The sequence below is a fragment of the Pinus tabuliformis genome, chromosome 5_2 (assembly GCF_031772625.1).
Source record: "Pinus tabuliformis cultivar Carrire ecotype Pingquan chromosome 5_2, CPIR1, whole genome shotgun sequence".
Taxonomy (NCBI): Eukaryota; Viridiplantae; Streptophyta; class Pinopsida; order Pinales; family Pinaceae; genus Pinus; species Pinus tabuliformis.
The window spans coordinates 340,900,151-340,926,341 of NC_142306.1; the positions used below are offsets into that span (position 1 = coordinate 340,900,151).

Here is a 26,191-nt window from a genome sequence, read left to right on the forward strand (position 1 = left end):
AAGCATTGTTTCACAATTATATTGAGATGTGTCCAAAATTTGAAACTTATAATTTATAATAACAAAACAAATCCTCAAAAGAATTTATATAAGTTATTACATCTCTTCACAATAAGCATATTTTAAAAAACGCAGGCATCACCAAATGAATCCATAATGATTGTCAACTCTTCCTGATGCCCTTCGTAAGTCATGAAATTCAAATATGCATTCAACATTGCCACATCCTCTTATTGTTGTTGGATCATCTCTTATTCCTTAACTTTAGATAACCCGTTAAATAACCTGACCACTTAGTAGGGTGTGGAGTTGATTCTTACCAAATCCTTGACCATTTGCCAAAGAGTTGCACAATTTGCCTATAATGATTGAATTTGATGTTTTTGGTTGTGCAGGGTTTCCATCATAGATGCAACTTCAATGTCTCTTGTCTCATCTTAGGTCTGCACTTTGCTAGTTGATGAACTTAACGTGTTTCTACTTCTAGTAAGACATGCCTCTTATCTTCTAAAGATTCTATGTGTTTCAGATGCTTCACATAAAGAGCAACTTGCAACATGCCCATGCTCCATCTTACTCCCACCATAATACCTACGTGAATGTTTTTTCACCACTCACCATACTAAATCCAATTATTCAACTCTCACCATGTAGTCTTACAATAGGGGTGGAGTAAGAGGATTAGACCTTACTTTTAATCATAAAATGATATTTTTTTTGTTGAGTAGACATGGGTTTGACCCTACAATATTGAATTGCTCAGTCGTCAAAATAAACTAGAAACCACAATTGCCACTAGAGGAGCCTTACATTCGTAATTTTCCAATCCCCACGAAGTACACCTCAAATCAAGTGTCAGTTCAATTATAGCTATCCCTCTCGAGCCATGGGTAATGTAGAAAGTTGACTAAATTTCAAATCCTCAATCCCACAAAGGAAGTCTAGAAGTGCGAAGTTCTAGAGTTGAACCCCAATTCAAGCCAGAATGTAGTAGAAATGAGAGCACCAACTCTACAACAAATGAAAATTCGTCATGCTTCAATGCTATTATCCCAATTGTGGGGGGGGGGGGGGGGAATCATGATCCAAAGTGATTGAAGAAGTTGGATCCTTTTAAACTTTTGCATGTGTGAGGGAACTACATAGTGAATGTCTTTTCATTAGTGATTACAAAATACATCCATCCTCGCCAAACTTTTGCTCCAAGTGCTTAACATGTAAGGATTCATCATGAAGTTTGATGAAATTTAAATCAGGGGATAGGGTAATATACCTCCCCACCTTTTAAACCTATTTTTCCACATTCTAATATAGTTTCCTTGATTGTCAGGTTATCAACTTGGTGATTGAGCTTTTTGAGTACATGGTAGAAGTCAACACTCTCAAATATAGCGACCTCTCATTTGCTTTGGGTATTTATTCATATTAGAGTATCATTGCTCAGAGAGTTGACTTTTAGCAAAAGGTTGATGATTAATACCAAGTCCCCAATAATATTAGTAGTTTTATTTTAAGTTTTGGGAGGTTGTTATCTAGTTGGACATGAGTGATTCTCTCCAACTACTCGATTCCTATTTTGGCATGTGGTCGAGATGCTTTCTTATTAATTTATTTAGGTGCCTACATGTGTGTTTATCTTAAGGCAATGCTTGATGTATTTATATATAAAATTATTTTGATGTAACATGTCTCTATAGCATAGTTTTGATGTGTGTGAAAACCATGTCTATTCTCCCTTTTCTCTACATTGTTAAGATCACAAATTTTGTTATATGCTTTGAATTATCTTATTCATTTTCCTCTCTTCATTCTTTGAGGGTACCATAAAAAAGGACACTGATAATATATGATTTTACATTTCAGTCATAATGACCAACCTTTGTCTGTGTCAAAGTCCTTATAGAAACTATATGCTTTGCTATATTTGGACCTACATTTTTTCTATGTCATTCCAAAGAATTTTTTTCAAATTTCAAATTTCAAATGACATTTGAATTATCTTATTCATTTTCTTCTCTTCATTCTTTGAGGGTACCATAAAAAAGGACACTGATAATATATGATTTGACATTTCAGTCATAATATGGAAGCATTGTTTCACAATTATATTAAGATGTGTCCAAACTTTGAAACTTATAATTTATAATAACAAAACAAAAAAGAATTTATATAAGCTATATTACATATCTTCACAATAAGAATACTTTAAAAACACAAACATCACAAGATGAATCCATAGTGATTGTCAACTCTTCTCGATGCCCTTCGTAAGTCATGAAATTCAAATATGCATTCAACATTGCCACATCCTCTTATCGTTGTTGGATCATCTCTTATTCCTTAACTTTAGATAACCCGTTAAAGAACCTGAACACTTAGTAGGGTGTGGAGTTGGTTCTTACCAAATCCTTGACCATTTGCCAAAGAGTTGCACAATCTGCTTGTAATTCTTGAATTTGATGTTTTTGGTTGTGTAGGGTTTCCATCCTAGATGCAACTTCAATGTCTCTTGTCTCATCTTAGGTTTGCACTTTCTTAGTTGATGAACTTAATGTGTTTTTATTTCTAGTAAGACATGCCTCTTATCTTCTAAAGATTCTTTGTTTTTAGATGTTTCATATAAAGAGCAACTTGCAACATGCCCATGCTCCATCTTACTCCCACCATAATACCTACGTGAGTTTTTTTTTCGCCACTCACCATACTAAATCCAATTATTCAACTCTCACCGTGTAGTCTTACAATAGGGTTGGAGTAAGAGGATTAGACCTTAATTTTAATCGTAAAATGAGATTATTGTTATTGAGTAGACATGGGTTTGACCCTACAATCTTGAATTGCTCAGTCGTCAAAATAAACTAGAAAACCGCAATTGCCATTAGAGGAGCCTTACATTCGCGATTTTCCAATCCCCACAAAGTGCACCTCAAATCAATTGTCAGTTCAATTCCACCTATCCCTCTCAAGCCAAGTATAATGTAGAAAGTTGACTAAATTTTAAATCCACAATCCCACACAGGAAGTCTAGAAGTGCAAAGTTCTAGAGTTGAACCCCAATTCAAGCCAGAACGTAGTAGAAACGAGAGCACCAACTCTACAACAAATGAAAATTCGTCATGCTTCAATGCCATTATCCCAATTGTGGGGGGGAATCATGATCTAAAGTGATTGAAGAAGTTGAATCCTTTTAAACTTTTGCATGTGTGAGGGAACTACATAGTGAATGTCTTTTCATGATTACATAATACATCCATCCCCACCAAACTTTTGCACCAAGTGCTTAACATGTAAAGATTCATCATGAAGTTTGATGAAATTTAAATCAAGGGATAGGGTAATATACCTCCCCACCTTTTAAACCTATCTTTCCACATTCTAATATAGTTTCCTTGATTGTCAGGTTATCAACTTGGTGATTGAGCTTTTTGAGTACATGGTAGAAATCAACATTCTCAAATATAGCAACCTCTCATTTGATTTGGGTATTTATTCGTATTAGAGTATCATTGCTCAGAGAGTTGACTTTTAGCATAAGATTGATGATTGATACCAAGTCCTTAAAAATATTAGTAGTTTTATTTTAAGTTTTGGGAGGTTGTTATCTAGTTGGACATGAGAGATTCTCTCCAACTACTTGATTCCTATTTTGGCGCGTGGTCGAGATGCTTTTTTATTAATTTATTTAGGTGCCTACATGGTGTGTTTATCTTAAGGCAATGCTTGATGTATTTATATATAAAATTATTTTGATGTAACATGTCTCTATAACATAGTTTTGGTGTGTGTGAAAACCATGTCTATTCTCCCTTTTCTCTACATTGTTAATATCAAAGGGATGAATTCTGTTATATTCTTTGAGTTATCTTATTCATTTTCTTCTCTTCATTCTTTGAGGGTACCATAAAAAAGGACACTAGTAATATATGATTTGACATTTCAGTCATAATGACCAACCTCTGTCTCTGTCAAAGTCCTTGTAGAAACTATATGCTTTGCTATTTTTGGACCTACATTTTTTCTATGTCATTCCAAAGGATTTTTTTCAAATTTCAAATTCTAAGTTTTTCTATTACAAAGTGATTCCCTATCAACATTGGTTATGGATATTTGTTACAAACAAATGTATTTTTGTTTGAACAAGTTATCAAATTTTCTCTCACATATTTTTTCCTTCAAACATGAAATTGCCACTTGACCTTAGAATATTTTGAATTTCATTAACCCCATAGATCGCCATTACTAACAATACCTCATAATCCACTCCAATAATTTTTTAGAGCACATAGTAAAGAACATCCCTACTTCTCTAATATCCCTTGGCCTTTGTACATATCCCTACTTCTCTTATGTTCCTTGGCCTTTGTACATGTAGCCAGCCCCTCCTTGGAGCTTCTCAAATTGCAATAGCTCATGGACCAACATTATTCATAAAACCACATGAGTTCTTTTACCACTTCTTGAAAACGTAAAATAAAGGATACTCAAAACACCTACTTTTATAATTCTTTGACTTCATATATGAAGTGCCACATACCCTAACTAGGGCTTCTCAAATTTCATTAGCACGTGGATTGTCATGACTAACAAAACCACACCAACCATTCATGTACTCTTTTGAGACCGTGGAATAAAGAACACTCAAAATACCTACTTCACTTACAATCCCTTACCTTTGTACATAAAGTGGTAACATAAACCTAACTAGAGCCTTTCAAATCACATTAACCCATGGATCACCATCATTAATAAAACCACACCAACCATGTAACATCTTTAAGAGTGTAGAATAAAGGACATTCTAAACACTTAATTTTCTTACAATCCGTTACCTTTGTACATAAAGTGGGCACTTGCTTCTGTTAGAACTTCTTAAATTGCATTAGCTCTTTATTGTCATCATTAACAAAAATATTTGAGCTCCAATAAGAGAATAGAGGTAAAAGAAATTATTACCTTATAATCTTTTGCCTTAAGCTTAAGCTTCTCAAACTGCAATGGATCACCACTGTGGATAAATCCACACTAACCCCTCCAACACTTTTGGAAAGCATAGAATAAAGAATATTCCAAATACTTACTTTACAATCCTTCCCATTTGTACATCAAATGATACATCCCGTCTGGGTATAGAGCCTCAAGAGGGTGGGGAAATACGATTTACTCAACATTGAGTAAATCATTAGATTTACCTAACCAACATTACACCTAATACACACATTTCCCTTACAATCCTTTATTTTCATACATGAAGTGGTAAAATACCCTTAGGTAAAGTGTCTCAATTTTTTTTTAGTGACCAGAGGAATTGACAACTAGGCCAGTTTTGTACTTGTGTGACATGGGGTCGATTCTGACCTCTATCACTATAACCCCTAGGTGCTTATGTATGCCCCTTTTGTAGACACGATTAAGTGGGGGGATTTGGACCTTGAATATCTTGGTACATACTACTTCAAAAGCTTCGACCCTCAAGAGGGTGGGGAAATATGATGTACTCAACATTGAGTAAATCATTAGATTTACCTAACCAACATTACACCTAATACACACATTTCCCTTACAATCCTTTATTTTCATACATGGAGTGGTAAAATACCCTTAGGTAAAATGTCTCAAGTTTTTTTTGGTGACTAGAGGAATTGACAACTGGGTTGGTTTTGTACTTGTGTGACACTGGATCGATTCTGACCTCGAATAAGTGAGAGGATTTGGACCTCAAATCTCTTGGTACATAACACTTCATTTCCATGACGCTCGCCAATTGAGGTGTCCCCCAAGAACTAAAATGTCTCAAGTTATATTAACACATATATAACCATTAAAAGTAAACTATCTATGATTTGGTTTTTTTATGTGATCTCACACAAAGTTAGTTACAAAAAATGGTTGGAATTGTTAAGTTTTTATTATTAGGTTTGTATTTTGAATTGCTAAACTAGTTGGTTCAAAACCTATTGTTACATCTAGGTTATACCATTTTAATCTCCGAAATTTGTAATTTTAATGATTTGTAACTAAAATTTAAATATATTAAAATAAAAAAACTAAATCTTAATATGTTTTTGTTTGTTTGTTTGTGAATTTAAGAGCTTTGTATTAATCAAAAGAACTCAAGTATATAGATAGCTTAAAGAGGGAGTTTGAATGCAACCCTCAACCTCTGCGTTGGAATTGATTACATAGATGCAAAAAAATTTGTGGCTTATACCCATTGGAACTGATTACATAAATGCAAAAAATCTTATCTCTCGTCTTTAACCGGCCTAGAAAACTCTTAAACAATCAAATACTTATGTGCTATTTGTAATTTTGAGAATTTGTAATACAAGGACGACAACAATGTGTTGTCAAACCAGTAGTGAGGACAAGCATCATTGGCTGCTATTTGCCAATGCATGCTAACTCATCACCTTTATTCAAAGAAAACCATGCCATTGGAATTACCCGCTGGTGGTTAGTAATGGGATAGACTTTCACCCCTACCATATACCGGTCTAGACTTTCACCCCTATCATATACCGGTCTTATAGGTTACCTTGTTTCCTTATGCGCACGAAAACAGAAAACAAAAACAAACTCTTAACCAAACTAAAATAATTTTATAACACACTCATAACCCATATAACTCAAAATATTCCCACATTGTTGCATCTAAACCATTCATAATTTTCTATTTTTCAAAAGTTGAAAATTCTAAAAACCCTATGCACCATTCATATGAGTGTAACCAGGTTATAAAGCAAAAGCATTTCTTACATGTCATTCGGTCAACTGTGTTCACACAGTCACTGGTTTTTTGAACAGGGATAATGATCATGGCAAGTGGTCCTACATGTCGCTAAATCAGGCTACGTGGCCTCGTTTAAATTAATTAATCACATGAGCAACGAGTAAAGGACACTGGGAAAGAAAAACGTGTGAAAGGAAAGGGGTCCATTATCATTTTCAATGCTCTTAGCAAATGGGAAATTCCACCTGTTCTATCCATCGTTCTTTGCCCGCCTTCGCTTGGCTTGCTTAGCTGGATTATTATCCGACCTGGAAATGTCGAATGGAACTATCGGTATATTGTCTGACTGGCGAATGCGTTGAACAGTCAGCGTTCGCCCCCTTGCTTGGCCTCGGGCACACCCCTGGGTTCCCCTCCCCTGTTTGTCCAGCGCGCCACAGCGTTGAAATGATGAAAATGTCGTCGTGGAAGGAGGTAGAGGAAGAGGATTTTCTTTTACGTAAGTGGTGGGCGTCGTTGTCAAGAAAACGCATGCACCACACTTTATCTTTCGACCAGCTGGTAAAGTAAAGAAGGAAAAAAAGGAAGTGCACATTGTGTAATGTGATTTGTTAATTTTTTATTATTTTAATAATAATAAATTTTATGTGGAGGGCAGAGACAAAGAAGCTCTCTGTTTTGTGCGTATTATGCCCAGCTTTCTTTTCTGCCCGCTGGAGGAGGAAGGAACAAACTGGAAGACCAGGCCACCTCGTATTTGCCCCCAAATAAGTTCCGAAATAGAGCATTCACGCACCGATCTGAGCGGTCACGGGTTCGAAATCCGTTTCCAAACATTCTAGCATTAGAGACCTGGTGTCGCTGACTTCCTCCACAAAGTTTCCCGGGCTATTTTTACGCAGGTTTCGTCCGGATCCGGTGTCATATGCATTTTTCCCGTAGAGATCAAGTTCAATGAGGCCCTACGCCGTGCAGGAAGTGCATTTTCTTTGCTCATGAAGCTCACAGCGGAGAAGCGTTCTGGGTTTCTGCGCTCAAAATACGACTTCATTTGGCTAGATTGAAGTGTAAATAGGGACGGCTGCAGGTTTTTAAACCACATTTCGGTTCCTTGTCAAGAAATCGCTAAATCGAGGGCCTGCTGTCACTGTTTTGAGGCTTCAGTTCAGTATGAAAGGTTATTTTCAGTACATTTTTGGAAACATGCCTTGAATGAGTTCCTTGGGACGTGCACTATGGTTTTTCAAGTTTTCCGAGACTAAATTTTGCGATTCCCATGTGAAAACGGTCATTTCGTACACATTTCCCGAGTTCTGGCACTCTATGTTGTGATTTCTGAGCTTTGCATGAAATATCCGGCGACATTGAAGGCCGAAAGAGCTCATGCATTCCAAACTTAGGGCGGGATATCAACCGGACAGTTACTTTCTCCTGATTTTCGGCGTCTGACGTCAAGTGCCTTTTCGGCACTGGTTACATTGTGTATAAGGTTTTTTTCCCTGGCCTAAGACCGTGATTTGCCTCCTCGGCACTTGTTACGGTGATGTATAAGTTTTCTTCTAGCTAAAGGCCGCGATTTCAGTTGGAATATTAAAGGATGTTATCATACATGCCTTTTCCAGTAAATGCAGATGTGCATTTGATGCGTTTTAGTGGAGATCGTTGCCCTGGGTAATTTAGCATCTTTTCTTTAACACACAAATGCCGAAAGCTTCTCATAAAACAATACATTCTAACATGTACAAACACTTTATGTTGTGTAGCGAAAACTTTTTGTAACTAATTTCAGGTTATGCTAAATCATGGAATATTCACAGTCTGCTCTTGTTTACTTTGGGCAAGGCTGACGGAACCGACTTTTTTGTTCCAGGATATTCACAGCGTTGCCGAAAAGTGTACTTCGCCTTAAACTCTGATGGAAACGGACATCTTCCTTAATGAGCTGAGAATGTGAGTTCCTGGTGCTAGATTGAAATGATTTGAAACACTCTAATGCGAAAGAGCACAACTTTCTTATATATTGAAGTGGAAAACAACTTAAACGGCGGAGATGAAAGCAGATACGCTCCTTGATTATGCTGCACTTCAGCTCTCTCGCAGGGAGACGAGGTACATGGAAATGTTGTTTTCTTTCCACGGTTTTTGTTTTTTTGTTTTTTAAATTTTCAACTGTGAGAACCTTAGGTTTATTCACCCCACTGAACACTGGGCAAATGTTCTATGCTTTCCTTCCTTGGTCAAGTACCAAAGAATGTCTCGAATGAAAGAAAAAAAAGTACGAGGGTTAGACTTTGATGCGTGGATTAGAGTTACAATGCTACTATTGGAATGATTCCTTTTCCCCGGATCTACATTGTATCTAACAACCATAACACATCTAGATCTAGTGTGTCAATTGTTGATTTGTGATCCAATTTCACAGCAAACCGAAATTTTGACGTCTTGCAAATGTGACATTATTGCACGGCAGGTATGATGTATTCCTTTCAGGTGGTGGTGAAACAGAGAAGCTTGATCCAGGGCTTCCGAAGTCCCTGCTTGAACATTTACCTGCTGCACAAGAGCTAGTCGATGGAGGTGGACGTATTTTTAAGCTTGAATTGTTAGAAAATGAGAACGAGGCACCGTGGTTTACTAAAGGCACCGTGGAAAGGTCAGCCATGATCTGAACTTCATAAAAAGGAACATTTGACACACTCTATAGAAGTGTTCACTCCTGAGCTCATTTTATGATCTGGTGAAAACAAATTGGGAATATGTATAATGTGCTCTGATATCTTATCTAATTTTTATTACTAGGTTTGTACGATTTGTAAACACTCCTGAGCTGCTGGAGAAGGTCAATGCCATTCAGGCGGAGATGGCTCAATTGAATAACGCAAGAAATTTTAATCTTGCTCCAAATCCCCTGGCAAGAACAGCAATCTTAATTTATTTTCTTGTTTATTTTTGGTCCATCTCATCTGTGGCAGAAGATTTGGGACAAACTGTAATGATTGGCTCTAAGGCGTAATTTCTTTCTCTGCAGGGTGATGGAGATCAAACTTCCACTTTGAAATTGACAACAGGTATGTTGGAATTTATTAATTTGACTTTTTGGAAATTCTATAAGTCTTTGTTCCTGGATGAATCTATAGTCCAATTTAGTGTTTGGTTTTGGAATTTATTTCGTTAAGCGGCACACTGTAAGTGCCTTTAGTTTTCTCTTGTCTGCGGGATTCACAGTTACTTAATTTAAACAATATCGGACTTATTCAACCTGCCAAGGAGTGACAAGGGTCAGGCTATCTAAGAAGAGACATTGGACCTTTCTCAATAGAAAGACAGAAAAAATGGCTGTAAAAGTTCAAGGTATTGGGAAACCTAGGCTGCTGTTGAGAATTTCAGCCTATCCTCTTAGGCTGGTTCTGAGGTTAGTTTACTCTGTACATAGTCATGCTGCATTGGAGGGATATTTGTAACCGGTCTTAATTGTGTGCAAACATGAAGTTCAAACCATTGCCATCTTTAGTTTGGAGTTTTGTTACTCCAATACTCACTTGTCTTTTTGTCATGCTTTGAATATTCAGTAGAACAGGGGCAAAAGGTAAGAAATTCAACTCAATGCCAGTCAAACTGGTATGTGGCAACAGAACTAGCTTTAGTGAATCTGTCCAGTGTCAATATATTATTCTTGGGCACTGCTTATTGTGTCAATAAGTGAAATCAGTAAATACGACCATATCTTGTCTTTGCCCACCTAGAGGTATTTCCCGTTTTACAGGGGATAAAAGCAACTCCAGAATGGAAAGCCACTGAATTAATACTGAGACGAGGAGCAGGAGGAACTTCTATTGTAGGTCTCTTGATTGAAACTACATTTTTGACCATGCTTGCTTACCTTGGAAGTTGAGATGTTTTAGCTGGATACTGTGTTCTTTTTTGTTCTTTTTGTTGAGATCTTGTTAATTTAAAATGATTCTGAAGTTTAATTTATGTAGGATTCAACAACTTCTGTTAGAGACCAGTACGTGAACCTTAACAGCAAAATACTTTTCAGTCTCAAATGTTAGGAGTGTCTCTGGTAGACTTTTCCCCAGCTCTCAGGCTCTTTCTCGTGATCTTTTCCTGTCCAACTTTTACATTTCTCAAAATTTTCATGCATTATAGTTTCTTCCATTTCTTTGATATTTACTTCGTCAGAAATGCTTTATACAATCCCGGATACAATATTGATCTTTTTGCACCCCCATCTTTGGCCATTAGTGGACACTAATATATCAATTAAATAGAAGTAAATTTTTGTGATTTGAATTGAATAAAAGAATTGAACAGAAATTACATGGCTAGTCAATTGTAATATCCATACTGTTGCATAAGCAACTAATCTTGTAATATTATAGGTTTAAATTAGTTTGTCATCCTTTTACTTTTGCATCACAAATTCTGCTCAAGAGAATGGGATTTGCATTGTGATGAATGGACATGTGTCCAACGTAACCTTTAGAGAATGGCACGTTCCTAATTTGTAGTTCATATTTTTTGCACAATTATACTTTGTGTTAGAGGTACAAAGAATCAAATCAACCCAATTTCAGGTCTTAGTAATAATTTTCAGGGGCAAAAGTCAAATTTTGTCGATTTCGGAAAAAGCTGAATGTTGTGGAATATTATACTCAGATAAGTTTGTCTGGATTCAGTTATGGTAAACTTTGATGAAGATAAGGCAGCTAGCAGGCTATATGAATGCATTTAGGTGCCTTGTCTGGCAAATTACTTAGGATTGTAGTAATGCTAGTAATCTAGTTTAGGAAGGCACAAGAAATAACAAACTTGCCTACTTAGTAGCCAAGCTTTCATTGCATTTATGAAGGGGTTTGACCCCTAGAGATTTTAGTTGCACAAAGATTGACATTGTCTTGCATTTGGAGTTGTAGAAGGTTGTAGCAAGCATTAAGTTGATACTTCAGCTTGATGTGGTTGATGTTGAATTGGTATTTTAACCAGAGATTCACCTGATGTAAACATACTCAGGTAATATGTTTTCATATTTTGTGCACTTATTACTTATTTGTCTATAAGAGCTCCACGTTGTGTCTCATTAGCATTTATAGAATGATGTAATTTTGAAGGGGCCTTAGGACTTCAGAGTGATATCTGGTTGTCTCCAGTGTTTCGGACGATTTATCTCTACATCCTCTTTTTAAATCTGGATAACTATTTAGTGCAAAGACCTTCGACATGAATGATAAACAATAAACATAAATCCAAGAATTAACCTTTAAATTTGATATGGATGACTTAATGATGCTTTTGACTAATACTTTCAATGCTTACAAAAAAAATTATGTTGTAACTTTTGTATAATAGATCATCGATGCAATAACATTATTAAGTCACCCTTGGTACATTCGTGATATAGAGGATCATAAAGTGCATGTTCTTACCTATCCTCATTAATGCACACAATAATTTCAGAATTCACAAGTGTTAGATTGTATGATATGTGATATTTCAACTTATCATGGAAATCTAGCGTAATGGAATTGCCATAAGTGGCATTGCCGTGGGGGGTCAAATGAATATGTTGTATTTGTAGGTGACATCAAGAGGGAAGGTTTGGTTGATTGATTGTTTTACACTCTTAAATGAATGCCTTGTTTCATTTTTGGGAAATTGGTTCGAGCAACATGCCTTGAGGTTGGGTACTACACAATACAACATATGCTTCCTTTAGCTTAGGTGCTAGGTTTGAGGGGTGACAAGTTAGCTTCTGGGGTTGCTTTGAAAGCATTTACAACTTCACACCATGTGTTGGGGTGCTTCATGAGATTTATGATACATGGTGTATGATTAACCCCTAGATTGTCCATGATGGATTTACACATTGGAAGTGGCTTATGAAGTGGTTGCTTGACTTTATTCGGATGCTTGCATGGCATTCTTACTTTGAGTGTTGAAGATCTTTAAACAACTTGGGAGATTCTTCATGTTGGCCACATGGAGATTGGTTGGTTGCTTGAGAGGACACTCTACATTGGAGGAAGAGTGTTTGGCATTCCATAGGAGGGTTTTGAGCCCTAGATAGCATGGGGTAGCTTGGATGCTTGCATGGAAGCTTGGAGTTGACTTGGAGATGTTTGGGTTGAGATAGTGTTCATGTAAATGAAGTGGACTTAGTAGGGCATAATGCTTAGGATGAGTGTTGAGTCCTTGCAAGCTTATAGCAAGAGTGTTGTACACATTTTGCAGAGTGCCCTTGAAGTAGATCCTTGCTTGTGTACGGCATCACCTTAGAGCTTGACATGTGTAGTTTTGGAGTGTGGGCTTCACTTATGTGTGAGCTTGCTTGCTATTTTGTAGGTTATTAACGGTTTAGGCCCAATGTCACCTTGGAGCTTGACATGTGTAGTCTTGGAGTGTAACGCTTCACAAGTGTGAGCCTACTAGTGGTTTGTAGGTTACTTGGTTTAGGTCCACACTTGTATTGTTGGCATTCCTTACCTTTAGGCTTTCATATATATATAGAGCAAAGTTAAAGTCCTTTATTCATCATTATTTGTACTCATTTCTTTGTATGTCTTCTTGGAGTAAGGTACTAGGGTTCATGAAGAAACCCTGGGAGAAGTTATGAAGTCTAGAGAGGTTGTCTTTGTTGAGAGCCTACTCTTGTGAACTGCTTGGGTTTGTTCTCATGAGCTATACGTTGGAGATGATAATCACATCATTGCATCATTGCCTTGTGTTAGAATTTTGAGAAGAAGAATGCACTTGTCTCTTTCTCTCTCTTACCTTATCTTTCTTATTTTGGAGGTGCTAGGTGTCCTTGGAGCATCTTGAATACTAGGGTTGACTTTTCATCCCTTGAAACATTAGAGCTAGGATTTTGTGCCTAAACTGTAAATTGTACTTGTTGTGGAGTGAAGAAGAGGAGTTATTTTGCGTTGGAGGACTTGCTAGTGTGATGCTTGCTTGTTGGAGCTTCTTGGTGCTGGGTAGGGTTTTCTTGGTTTTCCCTAGCTAAGGTTTTGGAGAGCTAGAGAATTGCACTAGCTTTGGGGGTGAGGCTATGGTATGTATATAAACTTTATATATACACTCCGCCAAGTTTTGAGGATGGGGGAGCAGGGAGAAGTGCAAAGGGGACATGTGGAAGCATCCCCAAATTTTTGGAAAATTTGGGGGGGAACCAGAGGACGTCAGGATCTCTAGCATAGGGTTCACTGTCTCCAAAATTATAAAATATAAAAAAGAAATGATAAAATACCAACCGTAACATTTCATTCCATGCAAATTCATCATTGTGCAATCCAGTGGAAATTCTACAATCCTACCAATCCCAAAATCTTTTTGAAAACTGTTAAGTTTGTTGAATTCTGAATGGATATAAAATTCTACTTTCTCCACATGTAGCCTAGACTCAAATCCCTATCCCTTATTTTTTTTTTTCTATCTTCATGGGTTGTTAGGCAAAGAATCTGGGGTGTGGGGGGGGGGGGGGAAGGAGTGCCCAGGCTTCCCCTTGCTTAGGGAGGGGGGTGCTCAGCCGTCCCCCTTCTGGGGAAATGCATCTTCCACGTTGGGGAAATGTTTCCTTCAGCTCCCCCCAACCCCAAAAGGGGGAGGGGGGACCATTTCCCCAGGCATCCCCCGTCGAGTGTGGGAAAAGTGGGGGGGTGCATCCACTACCCTGGGGGGACATATCCCTGTGGAACACTATATATATATGTATGTATTGAGTTTTTAGCTGTCCATAATTGTGTTATTGTAAATCTAACTTTCAGCTATCATTGTCTTCACAATTTTGTAATTTCCAGCACTTGTATGTCTTGCTGATTTGAAATAAGTTAAGGTTGAAATTGTTAAGGGTTTTAATGTTAATCTTAAAGAAGATTGGGCAGATTTACTGCTGTAATTCCTGCTGTCACAAGGTGATTTAGATCTGGTTTATGCATGATAAGATCAGGGATAAACCTTCTTGGCACACATTTGGGATCTTTTCTCTTGGATTGCCTTGTTTATTGGAGTTGTTAAGAATTAAAATATTGTCTGCTGTTGCTGCTGTTTTAGAAAATTTAAGAACAACCCTTAGGCTGTAAATTCACAGGATTAAAATCCAGGAAACTTAATTGTGAGGTGAACTTTCTGTGTTGCTTTAAAATTCAAAGAACAGAAATATCTACAAATTATCCTATCAAATATTTCTGGGACATGCACCTGGCCTTTAGCCCTTTTTGTGGCAGACTAAAATGAGAATGGAACCTTGGTGGATGGCTTAATACTTCATCGACCTAACCGTGAACAAAGGCGACATTAGCAGCTTCCTGGGTTGCAATCATGTTTGTCATTTAAAGAGGAACAGTCATATCTTAAACGTTGTCTTTGCCTGAATATTTGACTAAATCTATACAGAAAGCCGTTGGGTTTTGGCTGGATCTTTTGAATTCTTAATATGCCAAAGATACATTGAAGGTCAAAGACTGCATCAGGGGATGGGGAAGGCTCTTCGAGGCCCTAAATTCTAGATACTTTTCTTGAAGAATCTTTTGTGGTGTTCCTAGGCCTTTGTACTTTTCCATTCAAACATGATGATTGCCCTTTACCCTTTGAAATGATCTTCGTCCTTCCTTGTCTGTAATCATGAGCTTCAGCGTTCAGGAGGTGACGAATCTCCCGTTCAAGCCCTAAATTTTATATAGTTTGCATTTTATAAAATTCCTTTGGTGTTTTATCTGGTGCTTTTCCTTTTAAGAAGGTGACTGGCTTTCCACCATCGCACCTTTCTTTATAATGCTTCTGCTTTTAGTATTCACTTAGCATGGGGCCTCCTCAACATTTTATATCTTCTATCTTTGTGGCCTGTTTGTTGGGTGCGTCTCTGTGTGTGAACAATAAAGTTGTATGCAACCATAAATGGCATCTTGGAAATGCTTCTACAACTATAAAATCCCTTATCCATATCCCTATCTAGCTAATATGTATTGCTTTCAAATGGTTGTTCTCTACAAAGTTTTTATGTTTTCTGAAGACTTTGGCCGTGTACGGACTATCATATCTTCAGCTCCATTTAGATGTTTGCAACGGTGAAGAATTTCTTGCCATACTATTCTCTGGTTCATCCTAGATTCCCACAAAAGAATATTGGATTAGTCAGATGGGTTTTTCTAATTTTATTCTAAATGTGGTGCACGTCCAAAAAAAAAACATGTTACAGTAGTAAAGTTGTATTTTATAATCAGCTATAGAGCAAGATAGAAAACCCAATTCATTCCATAATCAACAAGAATGCTAATCTATTGTTTTTTATTGCCTTTCCAGAACTACGCCAGTTGATGGCCATGTCTTTCTACCCAAAATCCTATTGAATTCAATAATGTCATACTCTTGTTTGTTGACTCAAACTTATCAGTGCTCTTCATATCATTCACAATGTTTCACAGGGTGTTGCAATTACACCTTCAATCAGAGCGCACAGTTGTATAACATTTCCTTCACAATGAATTGTGAGTCTGGTCTTATATATTTATCTCTGTGCAGGTCAGCTTGCACTAGATGGTTCTCTCTTTCATTTCCAAGTTCTTAGAGACAAGCGAGAGATTAGGTGCATGACAAAACTTTAGAGTACATGCTCTTGCATTAAGGCCTGAGGGTAGTTATTCTATAGAAGTTGTTTAAATGCTGGAACTGAATTGTACGTAATTCATTTGTACGTAATTCTACGAGATTTAGTAGTTGAACAACTTATTCGAAAAAATGATGGCGAAGAAGGTGATTAAAATGAAATGGTTATTATTGGAGTTGTTCATTTGCAAGATGTTCAGGATGTTTGGTAGGCCAGAATTTGTAAATTTTTACTACATTGTTTTACATAAATCTCTGCTGATTAGGGTTTTGCAATTCTGTTTCATATAGACGGGAGCACTCCAGGAACAGAATTAAAGGTATGCAGTAAAAAAACATTGTCATAAATGCCATCTCATTTATTTCCATATACCGCTTTATAACTTCTTAGGTGATGGGAAAGGTGTTACGTTCTAATGTTAAAATCTCGCAATTTGTTTGCCTCCTGTACAGTCGAGGAAGGAGACGGTGCTAGCTGATGCTTCGAGGTGACAATTTCCTCTTAATCAAGCAAAAGCTATGCTAGTAAACAGATATCCAGCCCATTATGTTTTATCATGCAAAACAGAATGCCAGCAAGATTTTGTGATCTTTTGCATTCTGATTTTATGTCCACCATGTTTGCTTGTACTGAGCTAAATTGCTTTTTTTTTTCAGGAGTCATTTATTGCGTGCCATAGACGTGCGCCTTATGACGTTACACTACGAATTAAAAGTAGCTTTAGCTCGTGCTACTGCTGCTGGATTTTCAGTTGGACAAATGGCTAATCTCATAGCTTTTTCTGAACGGTTTGGAGCAAATCGCTTAAGGTGATCATATAATAACAGCAAAAACTTTGATCAAGCGAGGAAACTCTATTTCACATTTTCCTTTCAGTGGGTTTTCCTTTGAATTCTCCTTCGTGACCATAATGTTATCCACAGGGAAGCATGCGCCAAGTTTGTGGTCTCATGTCAACAAAGAGAGCAACAAGTCTCCCCGCGGATAGACAGTACACATAAAACATTGTCCGGCCCCTTCTCAAAACACGGAGATAAATCCTATGAGAATACTGTGAAGGAAAATCAATTGTCGGAGTCATATGCTGCCATGCAACCCGAACAGGAAAGTCTTTGCTCCTCGTCATTCACAGAAGATTCTATTGCAAAACCTCCAGTGCTCTCTACTATGGAGGAGGGAGGTATGGAAGTGAGTCTAGAGTCTGTAGGAATGGCATCAAGGGGATTAGAATCAATGAGTTCAGACAGAGACGATCAATCTCCGGTGTCTACAAAGAGGCCCTTAGTTCGATCTGCATCACCAAGAGCAAGGAGGTCGGCTTCCCCAATGCGAAGAGTTCAAATAGCAAGATCTGGATCACGTAGATCCAACGCGTCGGTAATTCGGAGTATAAACTATTTTCCGGAACGGTCGCGCCCAAATAGGGACTCAAGTAGCGATTCGGATTACGAGAGTGCGGGGGATAACGAAGAGTCAGGCCCTCCACAAAAGACGGAGTCAACAAGGAGGTTTAGCGTGCAAGATGCGATTAATCTTTTCGAAAGAAAACAAAGGCAACAAGGACACTCCACGGAAGAAATAAAGAAAAATCTGAAGGCAGAAAGTCGACGGTTATCCGCTGAAATTGGGGCCTCCGCCACGTGTGAAAAAACCGTTCTAAGAAGGTGGAGTGGAGCTGGCGAAATCGGGAAAGCGGATGTGCAGAGCTCTACCCTTGACCGGGGAATGCCGTCATTGGCCAATGGAAAAGATACGTGCCTAGCTGAAGCACCTCCTCAGAGCGAGTTTAGACCAATAGAGGATAGGGAGGACGTTAGGTCAAGATTCTCATCTGCACCCAAAATAACAGAATTGCAGAAAATTTCGGTGGGTCTGATGGATAGGGCTGGTTCACAATATTCAGCAGGAAATAGCACTCCCAAAGAAAACAGAGCCAATGATTCCTCAGCAACCAATTATGGCGAGGCCCAAGGGTTAGAAACCATTGACAGCTTTCCCAACTCAGGAAGGCATGGAGGAATTGAGTCCCTTGTGAAGCAGCAGTTCAAGAGCGAGTGTGAGCTCAATCAAGAGCTTCCTGAAAAAGCCCATCAATTGGGGCCATTTTTTGCTGCTGATGAAAGCAGAAGCCAGGCTGTTGAAGAGCCCATGTATACAGGTAACCTAAAGGAAGTAAGCCAGAGACCTGGTATGGTCCCAGGAGGAAAGGATGACCTGGAGAAACTATTACAAACCATGCAAAATGTTGAGAGAGATTCTCTGAGCAATTCATGGAGCAACAAAATGGACTTCGACATGCAGATCTTGATGAACATGGTTGATAGCAACCATTCTAATTACGAGGAGCAGTTGGGGGCCCTTGATAGCCAGAAATCTTCTGATGAGCTTAGAGGGAGATTTTATGACCAGTACAGGGAGAAACGAGAAGCAAAACTAAGAGAGGAACATGTTGCCAAAAAAGCAGAAAAAGAAGCAAAACTTAAAGCTATGCAAGATGCCCTTGAACGGAGGAAAGCAGAAATGGCAGGAAAAAGTTCAAAGTCATCTGAAAAGCGAGATCCTTCGGTGCAGGCTCGACATCAGACCCAAAAGTTGCAATCTTCAAAGAGCAGGCTGCCCAAGTACAGGAAAGAACTGGTATGCTTGCAATAGTTTCATTTTAGAACTAACCATTGGATTTTATAATTGCATCACAGCTTACTCTTCTGCAGGTTCCCTAATTCTTGCGATCCCATTGATATGAATTATGTTTCTTGTTGTGATGCCTTCACACAGCATGTAGTTGTAAACCATGACGATGAAGCAGAGGACAATACCAATGATTTGCATGGGAGCACATTTCACAAACATGATCAGAAAAGTACAGTCAGCAGATCTGCTTCTGGTGAGACCCCTTCTTCAACTCCACGCATATCAAAGGACTTGTCAAAAACAAATAGTGCCAGGAAGATTTCATCCAAAAGTCCATCTCCAGCAACTGCACGTAGTCCTGTTCCTTCATCATCACCATCTCGAAGGTCTGCTATACCTAAAGTTTCAAACACCAGTTCCACCTCTACAGGCAGGCGCAGAACAACTGAAAATCCTTTAACTCGGTCAGTTCCTAACTTAACTGATCTGAAGAAAGAGAACATAAAGGCCTTACCTGGCCGGTCAGGTTCAAGCTCAAACCTTGATAAATCTGGACCTATGTCTCGTGGGCAAATCAAGGGTAGTGGCCACAATAAAAGTAGCAACAATCCTTCTCCTTTAGATGTGAATGGTTCTCGCTCTGTTTCTCGGTCATCTGATGTTAAGGAAGACAAGAAGAATCGTCGTCAAGCATCGAAGAAAATCTCTTCTGGTCTAAGTGAGATCAAATCTTTGCCAGCCACAGTTAGCTCTGAGGAAAGTGTATTGACATCAAAACCAAGCTTCTACAGTAAAGTTACAAAAAAGAGCAGTGTTGTCCCCCTTGAGTCTAAACCCTTCCTCCGCAAAGGCAGTGGAATAGGCCCTGGAGTTGGTCCTGGCGTTGCCAAAATGAAAGCATCCCCACTTGATGATACTTCAAAGACTGTTGAGGATGAAGTTCAAGCTAGCGAACTGAAAAGGGATGAAATAGTGGAAGAATTGAGAGGCTTAGAACCATCAAATGTCTTTGAATGAGTTACAGAAGAAAATGAACTTCAACAACCAGTAACTGGCACGGCACAAAATTTGGATGCTTGTGGTGATTTAGATACATCTCAGAACAACATGCAAACCATACCGGCTCCGAATGAAGTATTAGATTCATCAGAAGATTGTCTTTCTAGTAATTTTGTCTCTGATGTTGATAGAAACAATCAAATTGTTTCAGAAGTAAACAATTGCAACGTCTCTCCAGCCATAAGGGCATCATCTCCCTGTGCTAGAAATGACTGTCAAAGTGGAAAAATAGATTCCAGTGCTGAGATTATCACCAAGGAGGAGCATGTTGAACTGTCTGTGGCAGATGCATTGTCGTCCGAGCGACCCACTTTGGTGGATGCCACTTTACCCTATTATAGCTCATCTGGGGCCATGGGCCTAAACTCTGAACTGGGGAACCAGACGTCATCGAAGTCACATACAAAGCAGTCTCTTTCTCAGATGTTGGCATCTGACACTGATGCAGATGAAAGCCGCAAAAAATGGGGCATGGCACAGAAGCCTATTTTGATTTCTCAACAACCCATAAAGGATGCTCCAAAAGGGTTCAAGAGGCTTCTGAAATTTGGCAGGAAAACTCGAAATGAAACTGGCACGACAGATTGGGTCTCTGTTCCAGAATGTGATGAAGATACAGAGGAATCGAAAGATCCCTCCAGAAGAAATGGGGATGGCCTATTGCAAAGAGGTGCACAAGCTAAGGGCATTGGACCAGGAAAGCTTTCTTCTGAGAGAAGCTGTAATTTGGGAGGTGTGAATTCTTTTGGAGAACGCTCCCATGAACAAAGCCCAGGTAAATAGTCTTTCAAAAAGAATGATTTATGTTTATCTTAGGCACTAACATTCAAATCTGACCTAAAGTGATACAATATATTTTATGCAGCAACCGGGGAAGAACATTTATCAGGAGCTAATTTACTGAAAGGTAAGTTAATTCTTATTTAACATTTCTTAAAGTTGGTTGGCATTTTCTTCAACTGATTTGGTTGCTATGTGAATAAGAGAAGGAAAACAATTTGCTTCCATCATGGATAGTCATTTTCCAACTGGCTTGCTTTCTGTACATTTGATGATGATGTAACTTATATTATTTTTTGTCCAGCACCACGCTCCTTTTTCTCACTTTCATCATTCAGAAGCAAAGGAGGGGATTCAAAATCTCGGTGATATGCTTAGCTACTTTATCTCTACCTTCCTCAGCTCAATGTTCAGATGAATTTGGCAGAGCTTTCATGAGTCATGACAGCCAAGCCTTTTACGGTCCTCTCATATTGGAAAGGATTAATCTCCTGTTGTGAGTATTTGGACATTCTCGACTACCTCAAAATGTTAATCCATTTAAGTAAAAATGGATGCATGTTTCATAATGCTATTCCATGGAGGAAAAACTGGAGCCATGGATATTATTTACAACAGGCCAAGTTCATATTGTCACACGTGTCGAGATTTTGGTTAGGATTTGTCATTTAACATATTTGAAGAGTATGGCGTGAGACCTGGATATTGCAACTTGTTTATTGTTTGTGTGAGAAAGTTCACCTATTAGAAGATCTACATCTCATCTTCTTTTCTGTATGTAAGAGTTGGTTTACCAATAATGACGATTCAGGTTTTATATTACTACTGCTCCATTTAGTAAAAAATCTGGACTGAAAGGTGCCAGTCTAGCCACTTGTAGGCATTTCTCTTTATCCTTGTAAGATCAAGTCATCAAATGGTACTTGCTTATAGAAATACGTCCTTTCAAGTAATTTTCTTGAAACTAGCGTGTAAATTTAGTGTACTGTTAATATCTACCCTCACGAAGATTGATCATTCGAAGCAGGCCTGGAAAATAAACGAAACCCGTTGAAAATACTATAATAATCAATATAAACTGAGGTATTATGGATGGTTTGAAATAAGAGGAAAACTACAGGAAATAAGCATTGTAAATCCAGGTGTAATGCATTGCAGCCACACAATACTTGATACAAGGTCATTTACCTAACTTGTGTTTTGGCAAGTTCTGGTAACCTGGTGCAGAAGATTGTTAATTCGATTTCTCAGTTACTCAAAAGTGGCATTCTCTATATATAACAGATTAAATATCTAACATGTGAAGGAAAAGCAGCTGCGGTGTTAACTCCTAATGGAACAGTGTTTTCTGTTATTTCACGGCTTCCTACAATATCTAAATTGTCCATATTATTTCATGGCGAACTCTTTTCTTTACCGAGTGAGAGTGCTGTTTAAGAACCATATATACAAACATCATTGAGCAGTTTATGTTTTTTCAACTGTGCGCTTTGCAGGACACACCGGCCTTATGTGCAGTGTACAGTGTGGGTCTTGGGAACTGTATCTCAGACAAGCCTAAGATGAGTAGCTGTTTTACTTGGTCTGGCTATTGGACGATACCAAGTTAGTAATTTTATCTTTTTGGTTTTTTTTATACTTCTTAAGGATGGTGTTAATTTTTTCATATCACGATTGTATCTAAATTGATCCGTTTGTGTGTTCTGAATTGAGCATGAAAGAGAGAAGACATGAAAGTACAATTTTGTTGGGTGTTACCCTACTTGTCCCATCATTGATCAACGTTTGTCCCTGAAAAATTGCTTGTCCAGTTCCTGCATTCCTCCATGTCGCTAGATGTTTTCAGTATTTCATCCTATTTGCAGTATTGTTAAAATGTTTGTTAATCAAGATCAACTGACGTATGGTGCTGATATATGACTATAGCAGCTTAAGATATCCCTTGATTCAGTAGAATCTCACGTGTTTTTGACAATTCAAACTTTGTCCAAGAAAGGAGTCTTAAATTCCTTTGGTTTTCCTGCTGCCACGAAAAGCATATTTGAGATTATGGTTTTACGCAAAATTAAAAGATATTTATAGTTTCCTCAACGGGGATTGTAAATTTCCTATTTCCAAAATTCTGTGACAAAATGATGGATTTGAACATTTGGATCTCAGGAATATCTTATTTGAATGGAACCTGTTTATATAGTGACCAGGCTAGAATTGTTCCCAATTGGACAAAATTGATTGAACTAGCATATTTATTTTTTCATCCGATCTGGTTGCGTAAGGCATGAAATAACATTAAATTATTATTATTATTTGAGATGCTGCTTATATTACTTAATGGAACAAATAATTAATTCATCGGTCAGAGAATTATGTCATATGAACAGCGTTGTCAGTAAAATTCTGCTCTAAAAAGGCCAAAATGACAAGCACATGTTCCTCTATACCAAGATAAAGGGACTTCATTCATTCCATGGGGCTTCGGGGAAGGTTTTGGCATGTTACATATAAACGTTTCAATGAGTACTCTAATTTCTATCGAGGAAACATTGTTGGGCATCCATCCATAACTTCGGCTTAACTTGAAAGGATTTCCCAAAATATTGTTATCTAACATGTTTTCACCACATATCCATCTGCAATTTGGGCTTTTGGCACGACAGAAGCAATGCTCCAATACATAGTCATTACTTGTTTCTACAACATTTATGAGGGGCTCATGATCATGACATCATAGGTATTGATGCTCAATTTCTTATTATTTTGCATGCTAATTGTTAGAAGTGAATCATGACAACTGTTGTTTTTATTGTAAAATCTTTATTAATACGAGTGTCAGAACTTGTATAGTTTAGCAATTCCATTTTCAACAATTATATTGTCTCGCTAGTATTTCAAACCAGATGTTAAGTGGATATAAATGGTTCCAAGACACCTTCTCGATCCTTTTGTTTTCTAGGTTCTTCATACCAAAGGTAGACTTGTATTTCTCTAGCCTATGTGAAGTGGGACTAGTCTTTTTGCAACTTATTATCCTGTATGTGTGGTTACATTCTTTTAGTGGATAAACACAAAAACATCAAAGGATTATATATTTGGTGATGGGGCATTAAAAGTGTTTCGGATAAATCTTGAAGATCTGTGTAAAATGCTGGTCTCATTATGGATGTTACACACATATACATATAAGATGTCACGTTTCTGAACCCATCCGTAGAGGATAATGGTGTTGGAGAAAGCACAGCAGTTTGTATCCAATTTCTCTCACGAGGTAATGCATTTGGATTTGTGCTTACTCTTTATGCAAATGTCAATTTATAAACATGAAGAAGCTTGTTTTGACCATAGCCAAAATTCCTCGATGAGCTATTTTCAGGGTATGATTGGTTTGGATTAGAAGTTCTTTGGAGCCCTATGGTTGGCATATTACATGATAACCTATTTTCAGGGTATGATTAAGGTTTAGATTAGAGGTTCACGGGAGCCCTATGGTTGGCATATTAAGAATATTTGTGATATGACCAAAGGTTTCTTCACGCTCATGATGTAGCACATGGGAGCCTTATGGTTGGCATATTAAGAGTATTTTTGATATGACCAAAGGTTTCTTCATGCCTAGGGTCTTTTGGAATATGCTACTTATCTTTTCTTTTTACATTAAAAAATGTTCAACACATTTTTTTGTTGTGCTTCGTTCTCTAGTGTTGGTAGAAATACCCAGGTTGCCATTACAATTGTAGTGTTTCATTGAAAGTGCAGCATAACCCAAAGGTGAATTTGTGTGTCTCTTAATGTAGTGTTTCATTGAAAGGGCAGCATAACCCATAGGTGAATTTGTGTGCCATGAAGAAGAGGTAGTCTTCTCTTTCTTTCTTCTTCTTCTTCTTCTTCTTTTTTTATTTTATTTTTATTTTTATTTTTTTATTATTATTATTTTCTGAATAAGACTATGCTATTATATTACAAAAAAGGCAAAAATCACATCATCAGTGGTACAACAGAGCCGAAGCCCTGTGATTCCTGTCGAAGGACTAACAGTAAGCTCAGGAATAATCATCTCCAAAATTACATGAGACCGACACTTGAACCAAATCGACATTCACGAGACCGACACTGAACATACATGATTAGCTGACACTGAAACACATGGAGATTGGAACAACTATGGATAGCCGTCACTGTAACAGAGAAGGACAAAATTACATAATGACAAAGACCTGACACATATAAGATAGCGGTGAGAGCAGACAGTGAAAAAATTCCTTGCTCAGAAACCTGAGGCGAGTTGCAGAGTGAACTAGTCATCATCAGTGGTGTGCGGGTCTTCCTCCGTTTTGCATCTGGGAGGCTGGTGGATGTCCGGTTCGGTGAGAATGTTGCGATGCACAGGTTCACTTGGGCCTGCCCCAGGATCTGGGGAGAAGCTGTCTTGAACAGGGCGCAACATATCAATGGCGGGAACTTGCATATCTACTGTGGGAGCCAACCCAGGAATCCGCGGAGGGCTGGCTTGAAGAGCCTCATCTTGACCTCGAGGATTGCTGCAGTGCTCCACCGAAACCGTTACAAAGAAAGTAGAATTTGACAGAGTGCATGGAATACGATATCTCACCATGGGATGCGTAGAGTGCCCACATTCCATCCTTTCTTGGTGTTCTGCTGCTCTTCCTCTGCCAACTGCCCGTCCCCTGGATCGTCTGTGGTCGGAAGAAATCTCGATTGAGGAGGAGGGGGAAGGGGCTTGCCTCTGAGACGAAGCCCGGCCTCTGTAACTCCCGCGCCGACTTATCCCTTGTTGGCACTCTCGCTGCATCCTTGAATTGGGCGAGTAGTAGGAATACTCTCTCGCAGTCTCCCTCGGAACCAGAGAATGAGCCCACACCACCTCCGAGCACCCAATCCTTATGCCAGATTGCGGGAGAATGACAGAGATGCCATACATCCCCGAATTGTTCGAATTGTAGGAATACCCCCTCGCAACCTCAAAACCACCACAACCTCCCTCAGAACCAGAGCATGAGCCAACACAATGAGCCACCACAACCTCCCTCAGGACCAGAGCATGAGCCAACACAAACTGCGGGAGAATGACAGAGACGCTGTGGCTTTGAAGCGCCATTTTCCAGTTACCAAGAAGGGCAGTAAATGCCGAAAGGACTCGACTGCCATGAACCATCACCTGCGAACTTAAATGCTGCACGCTGCTACACCAAATACTAATCTTCCTGGTATATGTGGCTCGTCCGGGCGGACACATGCCCTTATGACGAGCCACGGACCTGCTATGCCATAAAACCACCCGCATCCGGGAAGAAGAGGTAGTCTTTTACCCAAGATCCAATGGCACATTTGGGTAAAAGTTAATTTGTTGACGTAAAGGAATTCATTGATATTCA

General features: G+C 38.5%; 2 protein-coding genes across 3 annotated transcripts; both read left to right on the forward strand.

Moving 5' to 3' along the window:
• Nucleotides 1-7,399: 7,399 nt before the first annotated feature.
• LOC149158891 (uncharacterized) lies at nucleotides 7,400-20,127 on the forward strand. 2 transcript variants are annotated; one of them, XM_089436338.1, is made up of 10 exons: nucleotides 7,400-8,401; nucleotides 8,601-8,839; nucleotides 9,201-9,383; nucleotides 9,530-9,641; nucleotides 9,759-9,798; nucleotides 16,622-16,650; nucleotides 16,784-16,818; nucleotides 16,988-17,140; nucleotides 17,255-18,968; nucleotides 19,107-20,127. In XM_089436338.1, exons 2-10 carry the CDS (start codon nucleotides 8,781-8,783, stop codon nucleotides 19,977-19,979), a joined length of 3,198 nt encoding a protein of 1,065 aa, XP_089292464.1. In that variant the 5' UTR covers nucleotides 7,400-8,401; nucleotides 8,601-8,780; the 3' UTR covers nucleotides 19,980-20,127. The 2 variants fall into 2 exon arrangements, with proteins under 2 accessions (XP_089292464.1, XP_089292465.1); XM_089436339.1 differs by lacking the exons at nucleotides 7,400-8,401; nucleotides 8,601-8,839; nucleotides 9,201-9,383; nucleotides 9,530-9,641; nucleotides 9,759-9,798 and adding an exon at nucleotides 16,247-16,310.
• On the forward strand, nucleotides 20,070-21,623 carry LOC149158892 (uncharacterized). Its single transcript, XM_089436340.1, has 3 exons — nucleotides 20,070-20,796; nucleotides 20,887-20,928; nucleotides 21,106-21,623. Exons 1-3 carry the CDS (start codon nucleotides 20,070-20,072, stop codon nucleotides 21,168-21,170), a joined length of 834 nt encoding a protein of 277 aa, XP_089292466.1. The 3' UTR covers nucleotides 21,171-21,623.
• Nucleotides 21,624-26,191: the final 4,568 nt, after the last annotated feature.